Source organism: Delphinapterus leucas, chromosome 1 (assembly GCF_059928025.1).
Source record: "Delphinapterus leucas isolate spDelLeu-1000000601 "Yukka" chromosome 1, BTC_Dleu_Yukka2, whole genome shotgun sequence".
In the NCBI taxonomy this organism is placed as follows: Eukaryota; Metazoa; Chordata; class Mammalia; order Artiodactyla; family Monodontidae; genus Delphinapterus; species Delphinapterus leucas.
The window spans coordinates 44,137,035-44,160,473 of record NC_143129.1 but is presented as its reverse complement, the minus strand read 5'-3'; the positions used below and the strand labels follow the sequence as shown (position 1 = coordinate 44,160,473).

Below are 23,439 nucleotides of genomic sequence, written 5' to 3'. Positions count from 1 at the left end.
TTCATCTTTGTTCCCAAAGATATATTTTACCAAATTACTCTAAGAAAAGAGAAGAATGTTTGCTTAAATCTGGAAAAACAAAACTTAAAAGGACCAGCGATGCTTCAAACAAAAAGTCATAAAAGATTATAATCACCCTCATCAGTCCATTCAGTCCCATGAAATTAATATTTGTTATACTTGAAGCCAGTTTTTCCATTAATTTTGAAATTTCTTACCCAGTTCAGTTTGACGATCTTAAAATTGTCAGAAATCTGTATTCTAGAATACTTTAAAAGTCCTTTCCATGAATCTCTCTAAAGATGAAGTTTTTTAGGAACACTTCTGCAAAAACATCAGAGTAAAACAATGACAGAGTGAATGACAAAAGACTTAAAAATACCCACTTTTAAAGATCTGATGAGAGTTTATTATAATGCAATCGACAAGGAAATCTACTTATGTTTGTAACGTGCAACATTTTAAGATAATGACTATAGTTATGACTAATGAACATTATACCAGGACATATCAGAATTTTAGGAATTTCATACAATTTCTAGAACACTCATATTTTTTAAAATTTAATTTTATTTATTTATTTTTATACAGCACGTTCTTATTTGTTATCTGTTTTATACATATTAGTGTATATATGTCAATCCCAATCTCCCAGTTCATCCCACCACCACTACCCCCCTCCTCCACTTTCCCCCCTTGGTGTCCATATGTTTGTTCTCTACATCTGTGTCTCTATTTCTGCCTTGCAAACCAGCAGAACACTCATATTAATAGTATATATCTATACAAATACAATCTAACACTTATCTTCACTTATTTGATAATGCTTCATGTAACTTATCAAATAAACCTAATTATTTTAACATCTCTCTTTTTATAAGAAGAGAGAAGAAATCTTTTGAGATGTTACAGAGGCCCTCTGGAAAATCCCAAAGTTACTTCTGGGTCAAAAAGACATCATTTAAAATTTGATTTGGGGAAGTTTGTCAAAAATATCAAAAGGTTTGGACACTTGACTAAATAGAATCACAGATCATTATGAAATAATATTTAATTATCCATTTAAGCAAAATGAGAAGAAGATTTCAAAGACAGATGTAGAAGCTTACATAGCTCTGAGCAAAACTTAGCTCTTTTAATACTTCATTTGGTTAAGTAATCAAAAGACCTGAAGATAAAGACAACATGAAGCACAGGAAATTATTCTGATAAAACATAGAATTTCTGCTTTTAGGCATATTATTGAAAAAGGTAAAGAAAAACCTTTTACAATGTCTTATTAGGAGCAGACCAAGAGTCCAACAAAACGTTTTTCTTTGGCAGATGAAAGAAAATTAAGGTTCAGTTTTATATAAGTACACTATTGACATTAAAACTTATTTTAAAAACCACTATAATAACAATTCAATTGTAGCCAGCTTGATTATACAAGGTAAAATTCTCTCTGTCTTTTTTTCTCTCTCTCTTCTCTACCTTCTATACCATTTAGTTTGTCCTTCATTCTTATCTTTCCCATTCTAAAATAACCAGTTTTACTTTAGGACAAATTTGCTTTCTTTTTCCTTAACACAAATGCACCTCCACACCTCTTACATTTTCTTAGCCCAATCCACATCCTATTTTCTTTGTATTTCCCTTATTTCTAGTAGTTTTAGTTACACATATTAGAATTTTTAAATTTAAAAAAAACCTTAATTTCTAGTGAAAATAAAAAAGTAAATAATTGTGAACTATCTTTTATATTAGCATTCTGTGGCTTGGCAAATTTATAAATACTTTTTGTAATTTCTAGAAACACATGCTTAGATCTCACAGTAAATTTTTTGGTGTGGCACAAAACATGCTTACTAAGAGACCCAAATATCTTTTGTTCCTTTGTAATAAGGGGTTAAAAGTATAGAATAGGTAAACTTAGACTTATTTAGCAATTAATGTTTTAGCGTTTTACCTTATTTGGAAATGATCTAGCCATTTAATGAATTCCCATCAGTTAATTTAACTTAGCAGAATTCTAAGGGTGGAAGTTACCAAAGAGATTTGGGAAGCTATTTTAAAACAGACATACCATAAAACAATAATTATTGAAAAGTTACCTGAAAACTCTTATGCCACTTACATCTATTACACAGTTCATTTGTTTTTAACAATCATATTTAGATTATGCCTGAAGATTTCATAAGACTTTAAAGCAGCTAGCCATCACCTTAAATTATTTTTCTTGCTGACATATTTTGTAACAGAGATGAGCTTATTTGACTTTCAGTAAACCTAGGTAAAATAAAACCATTATACTTAATGCTGATAACTCTAAAGACATGTCTGTGCTAATTAAACCAACAAACTTAAACTAGATTTTATTTACCCAAAATTATCCTAGGTCATGCAAACTTGAAAAACATTTGGGTTAGTTTCTATTACATTTCTGAGATTTAAAAATAATTTATAAGTGCTTATTTTAAGCCAATTAAATAGAGTTCTTTTACAAATGAATTTGGCAATACCATCCAGAGGTAGAAAAATATATCTGTAATGCACATACATAGACATACATAAACATGAAGACATAGAGACTGTATAGTTTTTTTTTTTTTTTTTTTTTTTTTTTGCTGTACACGGGCCTCTCACTGTTGTGGCCTCTCCCGTCGTGGAGAACAGGCTCCAGACGCACAGGCTCAGCGGCCATGGCTCACGAGTCCAGCCACTTCGCGGCATGTGAGATCTTCCCGGACGGGGCACGAACCCGTGTCCCCTGCATCGGCAGGCGGACTCTCAACCACTGCGCCACCAGGGAAGCCCGAGACCGTATAGTTTTTGATTTAAAATTGTAGCCATGGGATGGGTATGACGGTGCAAAACTCACTAGTTTGTAGAATAGTGAATTGGAATAAGTTAAGTGTACCTGACTAGATTTTGGGCAAGAAAGCTTTTATAGCAGTTTGTTTAAAAAGGCTCTTCCCTTCCTTTGTCCCTTTTTTCAATCTTAGGAACTAGGAATGGTCTAGATAAGAGTTAATATTTACATCTCAAAGGCACAGGAAATGAATGCAAGTTCCTACAAGAAAGACTGGTTTCCTAAGACCAATATTTACAAGGATTTTGAGGTAAACAGGGGAGGTTTTGGGATTGGTGAAAAGGAATAGGCCTTTAGAGCTGCATTTCTACTTTTGCAAAGATTTGTAAGATAAACACAGTTGCTTTTCATTCTTCAAAGAACGAGGTTACAGCCTAAATGATATGAAGGAGCTGACCTGCCCATCCAACTATACTATCTTCAATTTGCTTCTTTACATCAAAGAGAAGATTTCCAACTAAGATGGAAACCAAAAGATTTATGTCTTTGAAAAGTCCATATAAAGCATTTTTAAAAAGCCTTCCTTTTGAGTACACAGTTCAACCTTGGACCAATTCACCTTAGGGGGAAAGCCTCTAGATTGCTTCTATCAGCCCCTGAACATCAGCCTTCAGCTGATCATTTGTGGGAGGGCCTAGGAGGAATTCTGGCCACCTATTTCCCTGTGTGTGTATTTTTCTTCCCCAGGGGGCCATCTGAATTGTCTATAATTACGGTATAATCACAGAAGGGAAGAATACCCTTTAGCAGTTAATCTAGATTCTGAAACTGAAAAGGCCCCTATAAGGCTCCTGGGCATGGGAGACTTTCTGTGTCCCCCTTTCCTTGTTTTCAGGGAACAGACTCCAGCTTCCATGGCCTTCCCTGAGTCTCAAAGGAAAGATTTGAACAGTTGCTAATCAGGGATGGGAGAGGATGCAGAGATAAGGGAGGAGTAGTCAAGAAACTGTAGTGCAGCTTTGGGGCAGGGTCCTGGTTCTGCCTTAAGAGACACACATCACAATATCTTTGAGCTCTTTATAGAACTAAACCTCCAACAAATGGAAGATGTCAGCATTCTTCATTCCAGAGAAGACCACCTGAGGCCAGATTAAAGGAAACAGAGAAGCTCATCAAGAGATTATCTGAGACCAGATTAAAAGGGTGCAGGACCTGCACACACCTTAATCTTATCAGCAGTCCCACCCTTGAACCATCACTATAAAACTCCTCAACAAATCCTCCTGGGTGGGGACACACGGTTTTCAAGGGCTGGAGCCTGCTGTGTCCCTCTTTGCCTGGCAAAGCAATAAAGCTATTCTTTTCTACTTCACCCCAAACTCGGTCTCTGAGATTTGACTTGGCACTGCTGCAGAGAGGCCAAGTTTTTGGCCTCAGTCCCTGTGAGTGGGGTTGTGAATGGTCACGAATCTTTCAAATTCCTTTCTAAATTTGATACCTAAGTCAAATGCGTCACTGGGTGGAAGATTGTGTGGTATTTTACAGAACACCTTGTTGTACGGAATTTTCTTGAGGTTTGGTGGGTGACCTAGTGTCAATCTAACCTTCTCCATGACCGACTGATCTTAACATGAGAGTCTTTGAGTTAGGTGGTGAGCACTCTAATAGCTTTTAAGTGCTTGATCCATGCCTGCCAATTTCACAGATTTGGCTTCCAAGATGTCCCTTAACAAAAGCCTTTACCTCATATGCACACTAACCCACAGAAAATGTGTCTAAACATACTCCAGTCTGGAGAGAATCATGAACTCAGCCAGTCTGTGAGGTTGACTCAAATATCAGATTTATAGGGCTTCTGCCTACATTCTACCCTATGGCTTTCCTCCTTATGACAAATGACACAACAGACAGAGACAAAGAAAGACAGTGGTCATCTCTATGAGGGAAAGGATCAACAAGAAGCATAACAAATCTTTACTGAAGTTGCTATACCTATAATATTTTCTCCTGCTAATTTAAATTTAGAAAAGTAAAAAAAAAGACTCTCACCACTCTTGCTTCCATTGGATTTTGCAGGCTGGAAGACTGAATTGGTAAGAATTTTTTACCTTCTGCTGACTTGTTGTCAGAGGTCCCAGTTTTCTCAGCTGTAGCAGCCTCAGACTGAGCAGTGTCCAGCCAGTGAAGGTAATCCTATCTGGGTCACCAACTGTTGGGAAAGAAAATATTTTCCTCTACTCTACTAGGTTCATTTGCCTGGTCTAATAATTAAATTGAGATAAGACATATTAACAGGAGAAAAACAAATTTAATTATGTATATATGGGAGCCCCATAAGAATATGAGACCCATAGGCAGTTAGGCAATTGAGCTAACATGCTGTTCTGAGCTAAGAAGGTTGTAGGGGTCTAGGGCTTCAAAGGGAAGGAAGACAACTTACAGGAAGATGGGAAAAGCAAATATTTGGTAAACAAATATTTTCCATGCCACACAGAGACAATGGGACAGAGGGAGGAATTTGGTCCGCAGGTCCCTGCTTAGCTTCCCTCCACCCAATTTACCACACCTAGCCCATATTCTTTGTAGCTATCTTTGGTGATAGCTCTCTTCCTGGACCAGGCCCCCAGTCTAAAATCTTTTGGGCAGTTAAGGGGAAAGGTGAAGAGTTCTTCCTGAGTCATTTGGGCCTTGATTGTCTTCAGCTCAAATAAATCCACATGGCAAAGTGGCCCATTTCAGAGAGGCTGGTTCTGAATCCTTTCACTACTAAGTACCAGGCACTGACCTAGGTAGTACAGAGATAAACAAAAAAAAAATAGTTTTTCATTTAGGTAGCTCTCAGTTTATTTGCTCCAACCATTATGCCCTATGAAAAGAAAATGCTCAGGTTGCTATGGGGGCACTGAGGAGATGCACTGAAAGTAAACTGGGAGAGCAGCAAAGAACTTGTAGGTGTCTAACAGGGAATGAGGAAGGGAGAATTAAACAGGAAGGTGCACTAATATGCAAGAGATTGTGGCCCCTTTGAGGAACTTCCAAGGGTTTGGTGCCCTGGGAGGGCAGGGTGTGAAGGAGGGAGGGGAAGAGCTGAGGCAAGAGGGGTCAAGGTCATGGAGGACTTGCTGCTAGACTTTTAGACTATTCTGTGTGCATGTACGTGAGGGTAGGGTGGTGGGGAAGGAGGCAGGAAAGGTGAGAGCCTTTAAACAAGGAGGACTAATAACTTTGTCCAGAGAAATGTTTGGTAATGGTAGAAATCCTGGCAACATGATTGTTAGAAGGAAAGATTTCTGGGTGAAGAGAACGGGGAGTAGGAGAATATATGTGCTTTCATTTATCAAGGAATATCATACTTGTAACAACTCATCGTCCTTCTGCTCTGCCACAAGAAATGGGAAAAGTCATTGCTTAAGGCATAAGAACACGTGTTCTAGAACCAGTCTTCCTAAATTCTAATCACAATTCCACTACCTATTGGTGATGTGATCATGGCCTCTCTGTGTCTCAGTCTCCGCATCTGTAAAGTGAAAATAATAATAGTACCTACCTTATTAGTTTGTTGGGAAGATTAAATGAATTAGCATATAGGCATGGCTCTTAGAAAGTAATATTATTAGGTATGGCTTATCTTCTAAAGGGTACCAGAAGATGCCACTCAAAAATATACCTCTTTGGGGCTTCCCTGGTGGCGCAGTGGTTGAGAGTCCGCCTGCCGATGCAGGGGAGGTGGGTTCGTGCCCCGGTCCGGGAAGATCCCACATGCCGCGGAGCGGCTGGGCCCGTGAGCCATGGCCGCTGAGCCTGCACGTCCGGAGCCTGTGCTTGGCAACGGGAGAGGCCACACCAGTGAGAGGCCCGCATACCGCAAAAAAAAAAAAAATATATATATATATATATATATATATATATATACATACACCTCTTTGGCATGTGGATTATTTTGAGTTAAAAGGCAATTGAGAACCAAAAGGTGCAGGAAAAGCTCTAAAAGGAGGGCACAAATTTTCCTTTTACAAAGGAAATTTTCACTTGTAGAGATGTCTCTGTTGCCCATACCAGGAAGAGGAGGACTCTTAACAATTCTTATCACCAATGTAAATCTGCATAACAAACCTCACCAAACAACACTTTACTAAACAAGTTTACCATACTTTCCTGGTCACCTTTCCAAAACTTGCCTCCTCATCCCCTCTTTCTACCCAGAGGCCCCAAACACTTTTTCCTTTTTTTTAGCCTAAGATGGTATATAAGCTCAAATTCCAACCACACCTTTGAGTTACTCACTGCTGGATGCTCCTACGAGCAATGCACCTGTTAATAAACTTCTGTTTGTTTCTCTCTTGTTAATCTGGTTTTGGCCAGTCTCATGCACAGGAGTCCTGCTGAAGAACCTAATCTGGGTAAAAGAAAAACAAATTTTTCTCCCCTACGCTTTTCATCATTGTTCTATCTATCAAGGAGAAAGAAGGGTTGAATGGGATTTGGAGTCAGAAACAGCATGCCTCCATAACTAACTGTGTGACTTGCACAATTTAACCTCTACTGGTCCCAGTTTTCCTGTTGGAAATGCAAATAATGATAATTCCCACCTCACAGGGTCTTGTGGGGATCAAACGAGATAATGGGTGCAAAAACACTTTATAAATTGTAAATTGTCGAATACCAGCCACTAGATTAATATTCTCTCACCAGTCCTCCCATGAAGAGGGCAGGGATGGTCTCCCTGCTTAAAAAACTGAAGGCCAAAGGGGTTCAGTAATTTACCACAATTCTTCTGCAAGTCTGGGTCAGGTCTGGCCTGGGACAGGCCTCTGCACTCAGCAATTTCCCTACACAGTCTGGTCAAGGGTGCTCTGCTGGCCACCTCCACACCCAAGAATTCATATGATTAAAAGCAAAATCCTGGGCCAGCCCCCCCCCCCACCCCCGCCACTTCACTGGGTTCTAATTGCCCTTTCCTTCAGAAATAGGAATAATTAAATAGCAGCTTCATTTTAATAAGCCTCAGGTCAGGCTCAGCATTCTGCATCCTAGGTCAATTTCCTCACGTTTCTTAGCTAACCTGGGGGAGAGGAAACTGTCCAGAAGCAGCTCATTTGCATCAAAAGCACTATAATTTGTAAGTAAATGGCATTGCTTTTAAATGCAAAGGAGCTTCCGTGAGCTGACAGAGAAGACTGTCTTTGATTCTTCAAATAACTGTGACCCCTAATGTTCTGGAAATAATCTTTCCTTCTCTCCAGTTACACCCATCCCAGCGGGATCCCCCCTTAACTCCTCTTCAAAATATAGCTATTAACATTTCTCCAATCAAAGGCAGCTCTCCTTGCCCACAGGAGGACTTATTTGAGGAACAACCCTCAATTGGGCAGACACATTGAGATGCTACTAAATGCCAAGTGTTGGGAAACAAAGATGAATAGGACACTGTCACGGCTGTTAGGAAGTTTACAATCTTGGAAGATAAGGCTGCTACATGTGTAATAGAAGATAGAATATGTTGTTTGAAAAGAGATGCAAAATGTTCCATGAATTAGTCTGAACCTGCTTGGGAGATTAGGAAAGACATGGAGGAAGATTGTTACTATTTTGAAGCTCAAAATCTGATATGATCTCTCCACCAAATCAGTTCTCCTCTGTCCTCCACAATTCTTACTCACCTCACAGTCTCGGTCCAGTTCCTTTGCTCATGCTTGGTCTTCCATATTTGACAGTCCTTCCTGTTAAAAACAAGACAACAGCCCCAAAAGGAAGTCACTTGTCACCAGACGTCATCAAACCAAGACTTAATACCTAATTTAATGACACTTTCAGTCTTTCCCAAGAATGAAATCTTAAATCAGTCAACTGGACTGGAATTACCTGGTCAACATTAATGAGGTCATCTAACTGATAGATCCCTGCTGTCTCCTATAAGAAGGTGGCCTTGCCACAGACAATCCACTTTTAGCAGGTATAAATCCCTTGTCCTGATCTCTCCTGCATATGAGTCTTCTATTTTGTACAGCTCCTCAGAGCTCCTTTCTAGTTGCTAGATGGGATGCTGCCCGATTCATGAATTGTTGAATAAAGCCAATAAGATCTTTAACATTTTGCCAACTACGAGTTGGCACTTGCCGTCTACCTCTGCAAGGATTAAATCATGAGCCACCGCAGCTGCTGACTTTCAACACCCCCTGAAAGGAGCTCAGGGTGGAGATCAGGAATGAGGCACTCTGTGCTCTGGGAAAAACTGGCAGAACAGGCCTTCAGATAGTTAGATATTTCCAGGAGAAGATTTTATGAGCCCAGCTCTTGCATCTCCTTGTATCTAGAAAAGTGCTGAAATCATTAACGGTGATATTTGCTCCTCGTGACTAGCAGCAAGCCTCTGCCAAAATGTGTGCTTGACTGCACGTGCCCCCTTCACTAAAATCGTATATAACACTGACCTTCCCCCCTACCTCTTTGAAGCAGTTCCTCAGAGCTATCCGAAACGCTGTCTCCCAGGCTATAGTCCTCATTTTTCCCCCAATAAACCTTAACTCACAACTCTCCCGTTGTGCTTATTTTTTTTCAGTCGACAGTTAACTCAGTTGAATTTTGTTTTTTTAACAGTCCTTAGTTAAAGCATCACTCCCTCCAGGAGTCCACCAGGAAGAAACTTCACCATTGTTAAAAAAACAAAATTCAACCAAGTAAATTTGAAGATCTAATAGGCTTTATTCAATGATTCATGAATTGAGTAGCATGGTATCCGGCAACTAGAAGAGGACTCCAAGGGGTTGTACAAAATGAAAGGTTTTTATAGGAAGAAGGGTGGGGTAAGGGAGCTATTAGAAGAAGAAAAGAAAGGATTATTTTTAGGCCAGGATATCTTCTTTTCTGGGAGAAGGGTTTCATCATGCAGCTTGTCTCTTCTGCCTCTGAGGGGATGGAGAGGGTCCACATGACAGATTACCTTATTGGTGTTGACCAGAAGATTCCAGACTGGTTGATTAAGGTTACATTTCTAGTGAAGGTCTAAACTGCAACTAGGTTAGGTATTACATCTAGGTTTGGTATCATGGGTTTTGCACAAGTGATACCATGTTGGGCCTGTGCTTATTCTCTTTGACACCATCTAAAGTGACTTGGTGTAGCCTATTAACTAGCTTCCGGCCTCTTTTCGAGCCTTTGTTCTGTATACTCTGTGCCTGAATTCTTTCTCGCTTTGGGCAGACCCCTGAATGCTGAGGATAGACGGTTCAATGGGAGATTAGAAGTGGGAGTGGATTGGAATCCAGCCTCTGACCCTAGCCAGCTGTGTAAATTTGGGGAAGTTATACAGCCCCTGAACTTCACACTCCTCGTCTGTAAAATGATAGTAATAATTATCACTGTACCAAGTTATTGAGGAGAGATGGCTAATGGATATAAAGCAGTTAGAAACTGTTTCATAAAAAAATGTTTGTGTTCCTTATGGCTATACATTATTAGTTTTGTTGGGTGTGTTAGGCCGTTTCCTGAGTGTGTAGGAAGATCTTTTCTCGGTATTTAGTAGATGATAACTAAGTGCTTACTGAGTGAGTGAGTGCTCTGTTTCATCTCTATAAGTTTGTGTATGCTTTTGCTCGTATTTGAAATGTCAGCATCGTAATCCCTCTCTCCCCACCACATAACTTGGTTAACTACTATTAATTATTTGAAAAGCAGTCCTGCAGCCCACTTCCAAGCTAGACAGCTCCTGTTATGGAGTAGAAAAAATAAGGGTAAGAAGACTTGGTTTTTCTGGGGTGGCATGTCACTGACTACATTACTACTGTTCAAAGGTAACCACTGCCTCTTCCCTACCACATTGATGGCTGGCTTGACCATGTGACTTGCTTTACCCAATGAAATGTGAGCAGCAGAGTCACGTGTCATTTCCAAGAAAGAGTTTTAAGAGCCAGTATGTGAACTGCCACAATCTCTTTTCCCTCTGCAATCCCACCAGTCATGCTCTTTCACCTGCATGGGAACTGCTTAGAGAACATGCGGCAGAGCCATGAGTGACCTGCAATGCAAATGTGTGAGAAATAAACCTTTGATGTTGTAAGCTCCTGAGGTTTGGGGGCCATGTGTCACTTCAGCTTACCCTGGCTGATATAATAGCATATTATCTGGCTTTTCTTCCTCTGAGGTGCTGCCCAGCCCTTTTCTCCCATTCCGGTGATTGCGTCAATTCCATGCCTTAATATTTACCAAACCTATATATCTCAAGCCACAGTCCTCACCGTGTGGATTGCCTGCTGGAACCTGAAACTCAGCAGGCACAGAACCAGACTCAGTTTGTTCCCTCCCCTCCCCAATTCTGCTGCTTCTCCCATCATCCTTTCTATATCCATGGACTAACTAGAGAAATCTGAGAAGTCACTGGTACCGTTCTCAAACCCTTCATTCCACTGAGGGGTGAGGCTGATCACTTCTACTGCTGAAATGTCTCTCACTTCTGTTTTCTCCTTTTAAAGTCTCTAACCCGAATCTGGCCTTCCATTTGTCACCTGAATGCCTACAGGAGCCCTGCAGCTAGACTCCCTGGCTTTTGTCTCTTTCCTAATCAATCTGTCAATCCTAACATTTGCAGGGCCTGGGATAAAAATGTGAATGGAGACCCAAACATTACATGTCTAAATATTTAAAATTTATAAATCAAGATAAAATACATGCTAAACAGAATATATTCTGGTTTCCTGTCTTAACAAATAGACCTTCATAATGACTTGGAAGCCCAGATCAAATTTCAAATTTTGGGGGGGTTACATGATGGAATATATAGAACGGGGAGAACTGGATCCTGGACACCAGCTCATCACCCACACCCTTTTCTCTTCCCACTCCTGGCTTTACTCATGACATAGGAAGCTTTGCACACACGTGTGAGAATTCTGAGCTTGCATGTGTAAGATTCACCCACACGCCATGCAAGCAGCCAAACTTTGCCCACCCTTCAGCCTAGGGTGAATATGACAAAACACAGTCTTCCCTTAGGATGAAGAATCAAAGATGGTAATAGTTTGTGCCATGGAAGTGGGCTTACAGCCATGTGTGTAGGGAATTCCACGATCTCGACACGCTGAGGGAAGGACACTCTGGAGGGAAGGACGTTGGTTAGAATGCTTTGTCCTCCTGGTTCCTTGTACTTTCACCCTATGGGAAGGGCATGACTAGAGATATGGGTCAAAGTGCATCCTTCTAAAGTGGAAGGCCTAGGGCAGGGGTCCCTCTTCCTGAGCCTAAGAGCAATTCTATAAACCATAATCACAATCAACATTGATTGAGCATCACTGATGTGCCAGGCATTGTTCTAAATTACTTACTGATGAAGAAACTCAGCACATCTCTTAATTTGCCCAAGTTATACTGTTACTGGACACAAGTTTGTGTGCCTGTTGCACAGGGAGGCCGAACTGAAGGCTTGGAGTTCAGAGAAGAGAAAGTTTTGTTGCAGGGCCCAGCAAGGAGAATGTGGCTCATGGCCAAAAAACTCTTGAACTCCCTGAAGGGTTTCAGCAAAGCATTTTAAAAGTGAGTATTTCAGCAAGGTGAGGGAGGGGCTTCCCAGAGTCTGTGACCAGCTCCTGCACAGTTCTCTGATTGGTTGATGCTGAGGTCACAGGACAGGTAACATTATCCATCCTTAGGCACCAGAAGGTCTGGGAGCTATGTGCTCACGATCATCAAGCAGTTAATTTCTTCCATTTGGTGGTGGTTTTTAGTATCCGAAAAATGCAGGAAGTACGCATGAGATACTAATATCTAGATACTTCAGAGAGGAGCTACAGCAGAAGATATGGGGGAGGGGTCTGTCCTGGAAAGACCCCAAAGGGTCCTGACCAATTACAATACAGCTCATAGGAGGCAGAGTCAGGGACTGAACCCAGGCAAATCGAATCCCAGAACCACAGCACATAACATGCTACACTGCCACTAGAATCAACTGAAAATCCCGGATCTGATTGAAGCCGTCTCCTGTTCACCAAAATGCAGTGTGTGACCCAGTAAAGATAATATTAGGGAAAGGACTCCAAGATTTGGAGCCGGAAGATTTTGGTTTTAATGCTAGCTCTGTCTATTAATCAAGGAACTTTGCCTTTCCATAAAATTAGGAGAGTAATAATATGTCTCCCATTGGGGATTAAGTGAGTAGTGAATATGAAAAGCTATAAAGCCCTGTTATTATTAAGTCTGTTATTAAGATATTACAGTTACTATGGATACATAATAAATTACCCTAAAACTTAGTAGTATGAAAGAACCATTTGTGAAGCTCCTGGATTCTATGGGTCAGGAATTTCAACAGAGAAATTTCAATTTCTCTGCTCTGCAACGTCTGGGGTCTCAGCTGGAAGACTTGAAGAATGGGAGCTGGAATAACTGAAGATTTGCCCTCTCCCAATGATGCTGGCCGTTGGCTGAGACCTGCAATGGGGCTGAAGCTGAAACACACGTGAGGCCTCTGCATATACCTGGCCACCCTCAAATTGTGGTGGCTGGATTCCATGGGTGAGGAAATAGAGAGATAGATAGAAAGATAGTGATAGAGACAGATAGAGATAAAGATAGAGAGACAGAGAGAGAGAAAGACAAAGAGACGGAAATGGTAAACAATGTTGAACAAATCTGCCCCTCCTGGTTTGTATCTTTCTGAAGTGACATTATCTCTCCACACTTTCCACGTTAGCTGGGGATTCAATTACAAGGTGTCCTTGCCATGGCATTAAGCATCACAAATCAGGGTGGATCCTTGTCTGCTTGACTGAAACATCCCTCATCTTTCTGGCATATATTGGACGAATATTTTGTTAAGAGCAGGTAACTAGCTGTGCAACTTTGCTTTTGAATGGAGGAAGTTACGGTGCATCAAGCAGCAACTTGCCTTCCAACATCATATTATGTTAATTCTTCTCCGTCATACGAAGGTGATTTGACACAGTGTAATGTGATGTGACTATAGAACATCAAAGTAAAAGATGGGGGGCGGTTACTGCCCAGCTTCCTGTTCCTGAAAAGGAAGATGTTCCCAAATGGGCTGTCCTAAACAACCTGAGAGCCCAGGGGATCACTACTGTTGACTAAAAGATTTTTGTGCACAGCATCTCATTTACTCCTTACACCATAATCTTGTGGGATAAGCATGGGTAGCGTTCACATTTTACTATTGAAACAGTGAGGACTCAGAGAGTCCAAGTTACTTTCCTACAATCGCGTGGCTGTTAGGATGTGGAGCTGGAAGTCTGGAGGAACATGAGGGATGTCCAGTGTATGAGCTTCGAAGCCTGGGTTGCCTGATACTGAGCTAGCTGGGATCAAGGGATCCCCCTTCCACAGAGGGAGGGGCTGTGTCAAAACTTAGCTTCCCACTGGTCCTGAGGGCCCCAAGCATCCCAGGCGACATGGAGCTGTGTTTCTCAGTATCCCCCTAAGAGCCAGCAACTAAGCTTAGACTGCTAGACATTTGAGCTCCAAATGTGTATCTCCCCATACAAAGCTGCTCCCACCCTCACCCCACAAAAAAACGAGCAGATGGAGGTGTTGGGGGCCTCTGCTGGGATTCAGCTGCACTCTGGCCACTTCTATGGCCATAAGACGTAGAGAGAAGGCCCCCTGTGTGCACCTACTGAAGTCCTGCCCAACGGTGCCTTCACCCTGATAGGGCTTGCTGGTGGTGTTGGAGCCCTTGTTTTACAAAGACAAATCCACATCCTCTACTGGACATCCTCTGCTTCCTGTGTTGTTTGAGGCCATTGCATTTCATGTGGACCTGTTCACATTTATTCAACTTTAATTTATATTAGCTCATTACCTACATAATCTCATAGAATCCAGGAAGTTCTGGGAATGCAGCATGAAATACTATTCTACCTCACAAGGAAATTTGTTCTTTCAGATCTGCATCCTAAGGAAATGCTTGGAGATAAATAGAAATAAAATAAGCTTTTTGAAAACAAAGCTGTTCTCCATTGACAATTGTTTTTCTATATCTAGGTAGAATTATGTTCCCAAGATCAGGGTAGATATTCCTTTGGATTTGAAGAATCTGTTTGGAACAGTGTTTGAATCATTATCTCCAAAATGAACCCCAGTTGAAAGCTCTCCTAAGATCAAGTCTTAACAGGGAAAGGGAGCTCACTCAGCTACCTGGGAATGATGTTGCTGTATCAGTTTGGGCAAAAGGAATGATTTTGAAACGACACAGACAATCTGACATAATGTAGATCCAGAAGTTGGAATCAGGAGCAATGAGACTGCTTGAAAAGTGAATGGGCTGCTTGAGAACAAAGTAAATTCTGCTTCTCAGAGGAATTCAGATGGGTGACCGTTTGGTGAGGTTACATTAGAATGACCAGAAGAATTAGATGGGGGCAGTAATAATAATAAGAATAATGGTAATTTTTATTTTTTGAAACTTACTCTAGGCCTAGGAAGGAGCTAAATTCTTTACATACACAGTATTACTTAATCCTCATAACAACCCCATGGAGCAGGTATTATTATCCACATTTGGACGACGAGAACACTGAGGTACAGAGGTTAAATAGTATAGTCAAGCTTAAACGTCACAGAAATAGGTTTAAATCCAAGTCTTTTTGATTCTAAAAGCCCTTGTTCTGGGACTTCCCTGGTGGTGCAGTGGTTAAGAATCTGCCTGCTAACGCAGGGGACAAGGGTTCGATCCTTGTTCCGGGAAGATCCCACATACCGCAGAGCAACTAAGTCCGTGCGCCACATCTACTGAACCGGAACTCTGGAGCCCATGAGCCACAACTACTGAGCCTGCATGCTGCAACTACTGAAGTCCACACGCCTAGAGCCCGTGCTCCGCAACAAGAGAAGCCACTGCAGTGAGAAGCCTGTGCACTGCAATGAAGAGTAGCCCCTGCTTGCCACAACTAAGGAAAGCCCGCATGCAGAAACGAAGACCCAGCACAGCCAAAAATAAATAATAAATAATTTTAAAAAAAAATTGGAAAAGACACCTTTAAAAAATAAATAAATAAAAGCCCTTGTTCTTGACAGTTAGTCCTGGAAGTCAATGCCATTCTTCTAAAGAATTCTCTGACCCCTGCTAAACTCTTGATTTCTTGATTTAATAGTCATGGAATAAGTCCCCTTACGAGGGAAGTTCAGAGCCCTCGCACTGTGTGTGGTTACACTGGAGGTTATTTTCCTACAATATTTTCCTCTGTGTGGTCCCCACCTCTCTACTGGCAGATGGAGATGAGCAAAGTCAGGCCTCCTAGCAGACAGTGAGCGGGGGCTACCTGCCGAGAGTAATGACCTGTTGTATTGTAAAGTAGAGGGCTGCAGGACAGGGTTACTCCAGGCCACTGAGAGTGCAGAAGGCTCCTTTGAAGTAGAGAGTGTAGCTTCTTTGGGGAAGAGTTCCCCAGTGGGTGTCCATGGCACCGATGGGTCTTAGGGGTGCCAAGATACTGATTCCCCCAGTCAGCACGGCAGGAGGGCAGGTCCTGGGATAGCCAGAGCCTGGATCCCAAAACCCTAATGGCCTTTGGCCACAGACAGGCTCTCTGATTTCCCTGGCGTTGTATAAGCATTATTTTGTATATGTGCCTTGATGTGAAAAAGTGAGAAAACCCTATTAAAAGCATATTGCAGACGGACTGTTAGTTAGGAGGAAATCACTGAATTTTATGGGAAACTGAGGCTCAAAAGATTTGCTCTGGAGGCTGTTCACAAGTTCCCTTCAGGTTCAGTCAGGATGATAGTAAGAAGGAGGAAAGAAAAATAAAACAAAAAGAAAAAAAGAAGGAAAACAGAGGATCTCTACTGTCAAAGGGGAGGGAGCTGGTGTGAATGTTGTGGAGCCTTCAGACCCATTACAGTCAAGCAGGACCTTAGCCAGGGACTTCTTAGCAAGGGGAGATGAATTATTGAAACGCCGGAATTTAACATGCTATTCTTACTAATAAGTGCTCTTAGCTACAACCCCCAAAACGTCACTGGATGTCAAGAGAGGATTCATAATGACACTTAAGTTTGCAAAGAATCCCATATTCTGAAACTGCAGCCAATACATAACACATTACCCACATCGTGCTGAGCTCGTATTTAATTCTGACAAAGGACAAATATGAGGTGGTGAGAACTTGATGCTTTTCTCCGCCGCCGCTAGAGAGGAGAAGCGTTGGGGCATATTGTTTTTGACATGGCACCTCAATTAGGCCTTAAAGAATAGGTAGTACATGCTTGATGAAATAGGAGATGCTACACTGATCCGAGGAGAATTCAGCAGCTTGGTTTGAGGTTTAAGTTTGATGTTCCCCCACCAGGGACCCAGCAGTCACAATAATTACATTGCTGTCTTTTCATAATATGATTTATTTAGATGTTGCTTTATGAATTAATTCCCTCTAATTGCTGCTCCTCTCACTGTAAATCAAGGTTTCTTGCCTTCTGTAGTACGACGAACATTATCCTACAGTGCAGTAATTAGTCCAATTAGGAAGCAAGGCAGATGCGGAAAACCAATTAGTTTCAGGAATATATCTGTGCCTATGTATCCCAAGCACTATTCAATTGAAATTTAATAGCAACTTAATAAAACATTGTTTTATTCATAAACCATCTCTTCTTTCCAAGCTCCCATTTGTTTGTTTATCTGTTCATTTCTAACGGAGCCAGCGCCAACTTGCTTCATGCTTGGCGAGTCTCTTTCCATGCAGAGAAGATTATTATTTTCTCCCTGTTATTGGAGTGAAGGGATCCTTGCTTGGAGAAGGAGGCAGAGGCCAGTGGTTTGGGAAGGGTTGAACTTTTGGCATCCTCATCCTCTTTATCATAAATGTAACCATCATTTGATCCAGGGACTTAAACCAGGAGGTGTCAGCTCTGCATTCTACATACACACATGTACATACATTCTTACACACACAGAAATAAAACATGTATACACAGATACATACACATATACACATATATAGATACACATGCGCATACATAAACTCACACACGGACACACATGCACACACACAGATAGATACACATATTAACATACACACTTACACGCATACATATACACATACACACATACACACAGAATCATGCATGCATATACACACAGGTACGTGTATATATCCAAACATACATGTACACTCATACATATGTATACACATATACATGTACACACACATGTTCTTGGCCACTGCCCCTCAAAGGAACCTTGTTCCTAGGCCCCTTTCTGAATCTAGCAATCTCGCTGGGGCTTTTGCTGCCTTAGTCTGGGCATGACTCAAGAGACATCCTACTTCCTGAGGTTTATTTCATTGGAAAATTAGAATAAAATGAATTATTAATCCCCTGGGTCCAAAAAGTAATCTATTCCTCAAAGTGTCTAAGTATTAACCCACAAATCACCAACAAAACAAAGTGGTTTAACATGCAAACCGTTTGTGCTCTAACCCAAGACAAATTACTGTGGATAACACCACCCAGCTACTCACGTACACAAACAATTTCACCAAGTGTAAAAAAAGGAAGAGGGTTATACCATCCCTTGATTTAATGTAGGATCTGGGGAGTGAAGCATTGCACACAGAGTGAGGAAAAACTTTAGTTGATGAAGGGCTGGCTGACTTTCACTAAAACTGCAGCTCAATTCTCTCTAGAAAGTGGAAGGCAGGAGGTGTCCTGTTGCATTTTGTCTGAGGAGTGTAGGTACCTAGAATCTCAGCGAGAAAGGGACCTTCAGGGTTGCAAAGACCCTTCTACATACAGTATTTGATGGAAGAATCTGAAAGCCACAGAAGGGAGCTGGCTTCTCTCCGCAAGGTGGCAGAGCTCAATCATCTCAAGCGTCTCTTGACTCATCAAGCTGCCATGTTCTTTGCACAGTATTCTGCTCCCTCCCTTTAGGAAACACATTTCCAGTTTCTAGAACATCTTTGTACAAGAGTTATTTAAAAAAATCTATCACAAAACAATCACAATAACTGAAAATCCCTATTCACTGCTCGATCTGATAGGTAAATTACTGAACTTTTGATTTATGTAACTCATTATCACTGCAGGGTGGTTGCAGTGATACGCTCCGTTTGTTTCCTTGATCATTATGTGGTTGCTTCTCTCTATGTCCTGAAAGCAAGGCCTTAATAATAGCCAACAAGGGTAATACAATTAGCAAGATATGGCATTAGTGTGTGCAGTTAGCTGCGTGAGGATGTGTGTTGTGAAGGCGCAAGTGATAAGGATTTCAGTGCAAGAAGCTCATCTTTTGGGACCAGTGACCCCCTTCTCTCCTGACCCAGGAGGGGGATGGGGCCTGTGAAAGTTCTGTTTATATGCCTAGACAGTCCAGTTGGGGGCCCTTGGGTACAAGCTGTAGTGTTGGGGGGAGGGGAAGGGAAGAGGGAATACTGTCAGTGTGGAAAGGAAGAGAAAGGATGGCGGTAAATCTGTGGTGGACCTCAGAAGAGGGCTGCCCTCGTGACCTGAGAGATGAGGTTGTTCATTGCAGCTCCCAGAAAGTCATTATTGCTCTTCTGATTGCATCTCTCCCTGGGGGGGACATTGTGACAGTGCTGGGCTTACAAACGCCTAGACACTCCAGAGTGGATGACGCACCCACCTACGCTGATGGAGGGGTGTTAAATCAAAGCTCGAGGAGCAGAAGTGTTTTCCTTGCCTTCCCAGCCTTTCACCTGTACAGGCACTTTTGCGGGGTGGGTGGGGTAAAAAAGGCAACTGTCAATCAAATCAGTAACATTCTTAAAAAGTCAGACTCCTTTCTGACAATTCCATACAATTTAATTCCACAAACGCTTATTGAAGAATACCTGACAGTTATAATTATCATTAATGATATAAATAATAATATACTGTGCTGGAGTGTATGGCTTATTTAAAGAAGAATCATATAGGTTTCCTGGCCTCAGAGTTTACAGGCTACTCAGTCATGAGCAAATGGTCCAGATGCCTGTAAGACATAGATAATGAGTGATATAGGAAGCATCCAAACGGTGAAGGGTCTGAGAGAAAGGGGGAGGGGATCAGAGGAAGCTTCATGAAGAACATGATATGTGAGCTGTATCTTGAGGAATGGTGGGTTTGGGGCAAGCAGAAGACATCATTGCAGACAGAAGGAACAGCCGGCAGCCACGTGGTCATAGGAGAGTAGTGGTAATTGGTAGCAGGAATCCAATTTGTCTACAACGAGGATGGCAGTGGACTTTAAAGGTGGGATCTGCTCTTAAGTTTGGCGGGCACGGGGCAACAACGATAGCCTTGACCAGGTTTTCTCATATTCTTGGGACTTTTCTAACACAGAAAACACTTCAACGATCCATCCTATCAGCTCTGCTAAATGATTGTTTTGGAAAGTGAAATGCATGAACCCTTGCAAATGACATTTTTTAAAAACATTTTTTTAAATATATATTTACTTATTTATTTGGCTGTGCCGGGTCTTAGTCATGGCACACAGGGTCTTTAGTTGCAGCATGCGGGATCTTTAGTTGCGGCTGGTGGTCGAATGGCTAAGACTCCGTGCTCTCAATGCAGGGCGCCTGGGTTCGATCCCTGGTCAGGGAACTAGATCCTGCACGCGTGCCGCAACTAAGAGTTCGCATGCCACAAATGACATTTAATTCTGTGCCCCTCACAACTCTTTATCAGGTGAGTCTTCAAGCACACGCTCCTTGCAGGCTTGTCTACAGTGACAATATTGTATTATTCGTGAGTCCCAAGATTTATAAACTACTGCTGTAAGGTCAGTTTTGTAATAACTGAGCAGAATAATCTTTCTCTGTTATTAATGCATATGTGTGTGCAGGGGGAGGTGTTGGATACTAAAAATAGCAGTTATTTAAGTTTTTCCAGGGACTTCTCAGGGCCACACTTCTCCAGGAGTCTGCTATTTGGAGGGAACTGGAAACGAGGACAAAAGCTCAAAGACTTCTCAGCCTTCCCTGGGGCCTGCACTGATTGTGGGAAGTACTGCATTCAGGGCATCTGCTTTCCCGAGAAATCAATGCAATAACACAAGTGAGAAATGAGTAACAGCAACTACTTAGCATCCATTCTTCCTTGTAATTAATATCATTTGGCTGTGCGAACAGCCCGGAGCTGTCTGGTGGAGAAATGCTCATTCAGGGAAACCAACCAACCAACAAACAAACATGAAGAGACATGCTGGCACATAATTCTTGCAAAATGCAAAAAAAAGAAAGGGCTTACTTCAAAGCTGACTCTAACTGAATTACCACTGGGGGTTTATGTTTGGTCTTTTTTCTTATCCTCTGAAAAATCAGCTCATATATTTTCTTGCAACCAAGACAAGCACTCTCTTAATTGTTCCATTAAAAGAGGTGTTGAAATGTTACTAATTGTCAAATGCAATTAAGTGTAGCAACATGTCACAGGCAAATTAACGGGAAGCCAGGTGCTTGGGGGGGCGGGGCACAGCATTTATACTGATGGGAATAATCATTATCCTTTCTTGTAGGTGACTCCTGCTTGCCTAACCACAGAACTATGCATGACACTGGCCCCTGATTAGAGCTTTTAAGGGTTTCTGACTCATCAGTGGCCATTCGCTGTGAGTAGTTTTTAGCTGTTCTCTCTCTAAAAGCTTGATCGTGATGTTATGAGCAGAGAGAGTGCTGCTAACTTGAAAAGTCAGTTGTTACCTTTGAGTTACCCAGAGAAAGGGAACAGTATTTGCAGAGAGTTCCCAAGCCCACACCTGAAATTGCAGACAAGGTGTATCCACAGAGAGAGAGGTGCCTTACACATGAGGTGCTGTGGTCCCAGTAGGTTAGGTAGGTTTTGCAATCCTTCTTTTGATTTCACATTTATTCACTGCACACATGTTTCCACTATAACACGTGCAGTGAGACAAATCCTGAGACCCCTGCTTTGGTTGTCAGCTACTTCATTGAGGTCAAGTACACACATTTTCAACTAGACTGTAAGCTCTTTGATGGCAGGAACCTGATCCTATTCTTTTACTGTAGCTCCAACATCTAGGGCAGTGCTCAGCACATATTAAGAACTCAATAAGCATTTAATGAACCTACAAAAAGAATTCAGCAAGTTGGGAGAGGGAATTGCTCTGGAGGAAGAGGGTACATTTGGTTGGGAATTCATACTTGCGGAGGCATTCGAAGACTAGCAAGACACTTAAAAGACCAAATTCCAGATGAGGTCAGAGCTGGAGGTGGAAAATTGAACATCAATTATAAAGAAGGGAGAGCTGAACTGTGGACTGAGATCTGTTCCTGATGGAAGAGCAGTGAGAGGCCTAAAGGCTCAGCCGGGGCAGGTGCTCATCGTGCAAGGTGGGAGGGACTGTGGCAGGGGCAGAGGATGCAGACCCCTCTGTTACCATCCATCCTGCTGCTAGGCCCTGAGAGGGCTGGGAAGGCAGTAGAAGACATTGTCTTCCCAGCTGGCCGGGGCTTTCTGGATGGGGACACAGCCACAGGAGGGCAGTAGTCTGAGGGCCTGTGTGGTTTTTATTTTTCTGATACCAACAACCAATTATCTGACACCAGCTGGGTGTTCAAAAATCCAATTCAGTTCAGATGCTAAGTATCTGGAGTTAATGCAGACCCCACAGGTCAAGGGCCAGTCCCATAGGACTGCCCCCATTTCAGACACCAGCCACAAGTGGGGTGCCCAGGTTACCCACCCTTCTGCCCAGCTGCCTGCAAATTAGAAGATTCCCACCACTCCCTCCTTGGGTTTGATGATTCGCTAGAACAACTCATAGACCTCAGGAGAGACCTTTGTTTACTATTACCTGTTGAGTATAAAGGGTACAGCTCTGGCACAGCTAAGTGGAAAAGAAGCATAGGGCAAGGCATGGAGGGGGGTAGGGTGGGAGGTTGGGAAGCTTCCATGCCCTCAACCATCCTCCAAGCACATGGATGTGTTCACCCACTGGGAAGCTCCCTGAAACCCACTAAGATTTCATTATGTAGGCATGACTGGTCCAACCATTCGTGATGGAGCTCAATCCCCAGCCCCTCGCCCCTTCCCAGTGGGGCTGAAAGCTCTAACCCTCTAATGGTTGGTTTTTCTGGTGACCAGCCCCCATCCTGAAGCTATCTACTCACCTCGGTTATGCCATCAGCACACAAGACACTGTCATCACTCAGCAGTTTCCAAGGGTTTTAGGAGTTCTGTGCCCGGAACACGGATGACAAAGACCAAATATTTATTTATTTATTTATTTAATTATACCACAGGGCCCATTTTAAAGATGTGCCCACGGGGAGCTCACTCCACATGGGACTGTGATGAAATGGGCTGTCCTGGGTATTTCCCTCCTGTCCTGGTCTCACTTTGACTCCAAATTTTCACACTTTTTGAGGCAAGAAATTTGCAGCTCACAAGGTCTCTCCCTGTCAACCTATTAACAATTGCCTCTTAGGACTTTACACTCCTGCGTAGATTTCTGTGGAAACCCAGTATTGTGGAAGTTAGCCTGGGGTCAGGTAAGGCACAAAACAAATACAAGCAGGTAATGGGGTTCAGGGCAGTACCCCCCAAATATGCAACTTTGGCAAATTGATTAGCTTGAATTGAAGTTGCTTGAGAAACAGTCAGTGCAAGAAAAAGACACCTACCTTCCTCTCTGTCCCCCTAAACACAGGAAATAAATCTCCCATGTAGAAAGTACCCTCCCT

General features: G+C 42.2%; 1 protein-coding gene across 1 annotated transcript in view; it reads right to left on the bottom strand.

The window, feature by feature from the left end:
- Positions 1-334: 334 nt before the first annotated feature.
- Positions 335-23,439, bottom strand: part of LOC149750489 (uncharacterized) — a 48,634-nt gene continuing 25,529 nt past the window's right edge. Inside the window, exons 1-5 of the mRNA XM_089909157.1 lie at positions 8,654-23,439; positions 8,452-8,511; positions 7,076-7,182; positions 4,841-5,000; positions 335-2,268 (exon numbers count right to left, since the gene is read on the bottom strand). The exon at positions 8,654-23,439 is cut by the window's right edge and continues 25,529 nt beyond it. Of these exons, the coding sequence (XP_089765283.1) occupies positions 2,205-2,268; positions 4,841-5,000; positions 7,076-7,182; positions 8,452-8,511; positions 8,654-8,676 (414 nt within the window). The 5' untranslated portion in view covers positions 8,677-23,439 and the 3' untranslated portion in view covers positions 335-2,204. The remainder of the gene's footprint in view (positions 2,269-4,840; positions 5,001-7,075; positions 7,183-8,451; positions 8,512-8,653) is intronic.